Source organism: Eublepharis macularius, chromosome 14 (genome assembly GCF_028583425.1).
Source record: "Eublepharis macularius isolate TG4126 chromosome 14, MPM_Emac_v1.0, whole genome shotgun sequence".
NCBI lineage: Eukaryota > Metazoa > Chordata > Lepidosauria > Squamata > Eublepharidae > Eublepharis > Eublepharis macularius.
The window spans coordinates 56,849,427-56,855,426 of NC_072803.1; the positions used below are offsets into that span (position 1 = coordinate 56,849,427).

Below are 6,000 nucleotides of genomic sequence, written 5' to 3' on the forward strand. Positions count from 1 at the left end.
ATTTACAAAGAGCAGGGCTCATGTCGAGGGGGAACGCGCTGGAGTTCTGGCAGTTCCCCAAAGAGGTCACATGTCAGGTGGCCCCACCCACCTGACTCTTGGCCATTTTGGGCCCGTTTCAGCATGGATTGGGGCTGAAATGGCCCGGATCGGGCCTCTGATGGGTGGTGGATCACTCTCCCACTCAGGAGCGGCCCGATCCTGACCATTTTGGGCCCCTTTTCGGCCATTTTCAGCCCCTTTTGCCATTTTGGGCCCAATTTCAGCCCTGAACGGCCAGGATTGGGTCCAAAACAACCAGGATAGGTGATGTCAGGCTGTGTGTGGCATATGCAAGTCAGTTATGCTAATGACACACTTCCGGCAATGGCAAGGGGCATGGCATATGCTAATGAGTTATGCTAATGAGTTCCTCCGGCTCTTTTTCTACGAAATGACCCCTGACAAAGAGTAAAATGCTTTTGGAATGAGTAAAATGCTGCTGATGGCAAAAAAAGCCCCATTTTTCCTTGGCCTTCCAAATTTCCAGAAATTTTACATCCCAGGGTACAGCCTTTTTTGTTTTTGTTTGGAAACCTCCCCCATATAACTTGAGTTTTTAAAACCCACAGGAAGATCTAATGAGAGATCTCCCGGCTTCTTGCGTGGTTTGACTCTAAAAAAATTAAGGTTATAGAGAGAAACTGAGGATTAGTACATACAACTAGTGACATGGGAAATACTTATGAAATAGTTATAGCAGTTTGCTACATGTTGGATTCTCATCTGATCACATCTCATTCATTTGGAAAATCTTCCTATAGCCGGGTGAGTCTGTGCTTCGGCTGTGCGTGTTTTTATGAGTGCCCATAAGTGTGATTACCATGCTGAAATGGACTCATCCTGATTTCATTTGTGATGTAGCAACTTGCTCCTAAGAATGTTGTCAGTTTGAGGAAGATAGAGCAGTGGTAGCGTGGTAAGAGCCCTGAGCCCATCTTCTGGTGTAGACCTCGAAAAGGCTGCTCTTAACTGGATCGTCAGTATTGCAATGAAAGCCTTAAGAGCAGAGGTGTGATTGGTTGGTTGGTTTGGAGAGCCGTCCAAAGTCTTGGAGATGCATGGAATGCATTGCATCAGTAAGGGGCATGTGGCCAAATTCTTGGTACTGTGTGCTAAGCCCACCCATGGATCTCTTTACCAGTGTGACTCCCCAAAGGAGAGGGAAGGCTAACAATGTTGTGACCAGAGGAGGGGAGGGTATTGGTGACTTGGATCTCACAACTTGTTTTCTCTGTTTGACTCTGTCCTTCATCACTTGTAGCTTGGCCCTACATGCAAAGCAGGTTCTCTACCGTGGAGCCATGGTTCTGCAGCATAACAAAGATGGCAAATATCACATCCTTATTCTCTTGATTCACCCAGAGAGCCCTGAATATTTGTAAGCTTATGACCTCCTGTAGTGTTCATACCTGACAGTTTATAGTTGTTGATGTGGCAACACTTGTAAAAGGAGTATAAATCCTGCGCTTCTGAACTCCAGCTGTCTCTATTGTGGTCTTACTGTCTGTGTTTGTCTTGTTAAAACAATTATCATGTTCTCCAGGATTCAGCTCACTCTTCAAGATCTCTAGCGGACTGAACAGATCTTAGGTCTAGCGCACATGTCTTTCAATGCCTGCACATCAACACTGAGGGCCCCAACAGTTGTGAGCAGCTTTTTAAAAAATCACACATAAGGGCCCTATTGAGATGTAGACATGGGTACAAATCGGGAAAAAAACCCAAACTCTGTGATTCGTGGTTCATCGCATTCCTGAACCGTGAACTTCCATGAACTTTCCCTAGTTCACGAATCGGTTCGTGGCTCGTGACATTTCAAACACCCAGCGCTGGCTGCTGAAGCTGGAGTGGGGTGTTTGAAACTGACAGCTCCCTTTTTCTGTCACCCAGAAGCAGCAGGAGAAGGCTGTCAGTATCAAAACACCCCGCGCTGGCTTCATCCGATCGGGTGAGGCCAGCGCAGGGTGTTTGAAAGTTGCAGCATTCCGCTGTCACTTGCAAGCAGCAGGGGAAGGCTGTCACTTTCAAAACACCCCGCACAGGCTTAATCCGATTGGGTGAAACCAGTGCATAAAACAGACAGGCCCCTTCACCTGCTGCTTGCGGGCGACAGGAGAACAGGGTGTCACTTTCACACACCCCACGCCACCTTCAGCTGATCGCGTGTGTGTGTGAAACAGACAACCCCCTTCTCCCGCCGCTCATGGGCGGCAGGAGAATGGAGCTGTCACTTTCACACACTCCAAGCTGGGTTCAGCCGAGCATGGGGTGTGTGAAACAGACAGCCCCCTTCTCCTGCCGCTTATGGGCGGCAGGAGAACGGGGCTGTCAGTTCAGGAAACATATAGGCACTGATACGGATACTTTGTTTACCCAAATATAGCAAATAAGCATCCTCCTCAAGACATAGAGAAAATGGCCCAGGGAGGGAGAGTCTTAACTCCACCCCCACACTGAAGTCGATCCAAATCAGCCATGCTCATAAATTTAAAAAAACAAAACAAATTTGGGGAGTCCGGTTCATGGAGCTTGCAACGTGCATGGTTGATGCCTTTAAGGCAATATGCCAGACAGCCTGTATGTTGTTTCTCACACTGCAGCTGTTGAAATCTATTTTGAAACATTGATAAGGTATCATAGGACAATTGTGTTTTCTAGTACGTCTTTAAACCAGCAGAAGGAACACAGTTGACTTGTAAATCTGGCCATGTTATAGTGCTTAGAGTGTTAGACTACAGCTGGGAGATCCAAGGTTTCAGTCTCCGCTCTGCCACCAGAGCTTGCTGGGTGACCTAGGGCCCGTGACTCTCTCTCGGCTTAGCCAACCTCACAGGATTGTTGTTGTTGTTGTTGTGAAGGAATGATGTTGAGGCTCCTATTAAGGAGAAATAAATCTTTTTTTAAAAAACAGGCCTTTCCAGAAGCAAACAAATTCAGCACGCAGAGTACGGTGTTCAGCAATGCACATTGGTGGTGGGAAAAGCCTTGAACAGCAATACTGGATCTGAGAACAGGGGTGCAATACATCTGCCTTTATTTCTGTCTGCTTGTGAAACACTGGAGGGTGCGGCCCTTGATGGACTGCCACCGTGCCAGAGATGTTCTTTAGCCCTGTAGAAATTTAAGTGCAGGAAATATATTTTAATTGGGAGGGAGTGCTCATCTCTCTGGGAATGCCTCTGTGCAGTACAGGGTGCCGTGCAGATTAAGATAGGAAAGAACGATCAGGAGGGAAGCTGAAGGTTTTTATTTAAAAAGGGGACAGTGCTCCATGCCAAGGGTCCAGTGGTGAAATGGTAAATTTTCTCTGTTGTCCTCAGCTCAACGCAGAAGGCTCAGTGGATGACGTGTTCCATCAGGTCTGCACCCATCTGGACGCCCTGAAGTAAAGCACCAAAGGACACCTCCCCCCCCCACTGAGAGGCTCCTCTCCCTTGCCCCCTCCCTCAGCTCCCCTTCAGTAACGAACTGCAGTTCTTGCTGGCTCCCCCCTCTCACACACACCCTCGTCCCAGGTTTGAACAGAAGAACCCCAGGAGCGTCCCCCCCTTCCTACCCACTCCATCTCCGATTTCATCTCAAGGGCTGTGACAGCGGAAGTGGCTTTATCCTGTTTTTGTGGATGGAGGCCCCGTGGAGGAAATTTCAAGGACATTGTGTTTGGTTTCCTAACCTTCTCTCCAAAGTAAAGTTCACTTTCATGAGTCGAGACGTTTTTTATCTCCCCCCCCCCCCCGCTACAACAGGAAGGACTTTTATTGTGCATTCCTTACTCTAAAGGTTGATTAAGGGCAGGAAATGGCCTGTTTATCCCAGACCGGGGCATCCTTTACAGAAGGGAATCCATTTGCTGTGCAGAGTGGTAGATGGCATGAAAAGGTAGGCATGGAACAGGAGCAGAGAGCTCCTAATCCCGAGTACTTGATGGGATGCCCAAGAGGGACTATCACTGGGTCAGAATCCCGCCTCTCCCCCAAAAATATAATCCTTGGAAAAAGAGAGAAAACTCTTCCTCCATAGAGGACAGGAAAATCACTTATTTTGATTGTATCTCTTCAATGTCACCGTCTGTGGGTGAATTATTACAGACAAACATTCTGGGATAAGAAAGCGCTGTGATTCTTCTGCACTTATTTGTTATAAACATACCCCTATATAATGGCAGACAAGCACAGGGAGAATTCAGGCTTCAGTTGAAGAAAATGTTTCCGTTCCACTACCATATGCAGTGGGAGATGAGAGTGTTTTAATGGCTTAGTTTTTACAGAGATTAGGAAACCTGTGGCTGGGGTGTATCACTTTTTGGGAGAGGGGGATTCCCAAATTAAATGTTTCTTCATATCCTCCGCATAGAAAAGGAGCTTCTCGGGGAGAAAGCAGAGCTCAAACACTGAAAACACAAGTTCTCTAAGCACAGAAAATATTTTTGTATGGAGGGGCAATTGGTCAGTTGAGTTGAGTGAAAGTGAGTTGCAGTTTGAAGTGGTTCCGCTCAGGTACAAGTAGACCACTTCAGGGAGAATTAGGTTATTATAAAAACAAAAGAATTAGAGGAGGGTGGGGTGTTTTTTTTTTGTTAGTTTGGGAGATTTATGTTTAAGCTAACAAATTGGATGAGCAAACTCTAAGGAAGAAAGGCAAGTCTCCCTCATCTTTAAAAAGGCAAAAAAAAAATTCACTGTGGTCTCCGATTCCTTTGCTTGTTTGCGGCATCCATTCTGAATTTCCTGTGTGGAAATTCTTGTTCCTCAGCACCAATGAACTACAGATAAAATGGTTTCCATGTGCCTTTCTCTTGGAGTCTCTCTACAAAAATAGTCGGATGCTTATCTCCGCAAATTGTCCTTTTCCTTGCTTTCTGCGGAAAGACTCTTTAGGGAAAAGGATAGGATATGTGTGTGTAACTGAAAGCCTAGGTCTAAACTCCAGTGAAATTTTGTAACACGAACACTGTGCCTCATTGTCTAATTGTCCTCTTAATTGCTGGATCACTTCAGACAATCAGCATTTCAACACACCCTGGCCGTTTCCACACGGCTTATCTTTTGTCAGGATACAGCGTCTTCACACGCGAAATTGCGCCAGAAAGACGCTATCGCGCGATTTCGCACAAGATCACGCTGTTGTTGCGCGATTTCGCAAAAGGTAAGCCATGTGGAAATGGCCTGTCATATGTTCTGAAGATGCTAGTTATCTCCTGGTTTACTTTTTTTTGTACAATGATTTAAATATTTATAATAGGGAGGGAATCAGCTCCCTCCCTGCCCACTCAGAGTCTTAAAGGCCTTCTGTTTAACCTGTGAATGTATTTATCATATCATTATTAAAGAGTGCTGGGGGGGAAATTGTCTGTCATGTGTGAGCATTGTTCATTAATTAATTCTCTCTCTTTAATGGTGCAGCTCCTAGCCTTAATAGGTTGTGAACTTACCACACTGAACTGCAGAGCAGATCTTTTCCCCCTTTTGAATATTTTATTTTTTATAGTGTGAGTGTCGCGTTGTTTTGAGCAATTTCAATGGGTTCCCCCCCTCCCCCATGGTCTGAAAAGCGACTAAGGAAAAATGATTCCATCTCTACTAAAAGCTGGAGACATCCAATGAAAACGGAGTCAGCACAGTTCACTGGCTCTCTTGACTCAGTCTGTCATACCACCTACTTTAAGAACTTTTAAAGTAGGGTTGCTTTCACATGGGGACAGTTCCTAGTTTTGCTCTTACAGAAAATAGTAAAATTGGAGTAAAGCCTCGTTGTTCCAGTCTCTGATCAACCCGCCTCTTCCATTTACTCTGGAAGGGATCCTCGATCTAAAAAGGAGTCTAGATCTGTCGTTAAAGAGGATCTTAATTCTATGCATTCAGTCAAGCTACCAATTCCAATGAAGAAACTGCAAATTCTTGGCTGATAGCTACACCGGATACACACCTTGGCAAGCTGGTTATTTTTCTCAGGAGCTTT

General features: G+C 45.7%; 1 protein-coding gene across 2 annotated transcripts in view; it reads left to right on the plus strand.

Annotated features, from left to right (window-relative positions):
• AK1 (adenylate kinase 1) overlaps positions 1-5,392 on the plus strand; it is a 77,047-nt gene extending 71,655 nt beyond the window's left edge. For both annotated transcript variants that reach the window (XM_054998374.1, XM_054998375.1), the window contains one exon: positions 3,363-5,392. In XM_054998374.1, coding sequence (XP_054854349.1) covers positions 3,363-3,431 — 69 coding nt within the window. In that variant the 3' untranslated portion in view covers positions 3,432-5,392. The remainder of the gene's footprint in view (positions 1-3,362) is intronic.
• The last annotated feature ends 608 nt before the right edge of the window (positions 5,393-6,000 follow it).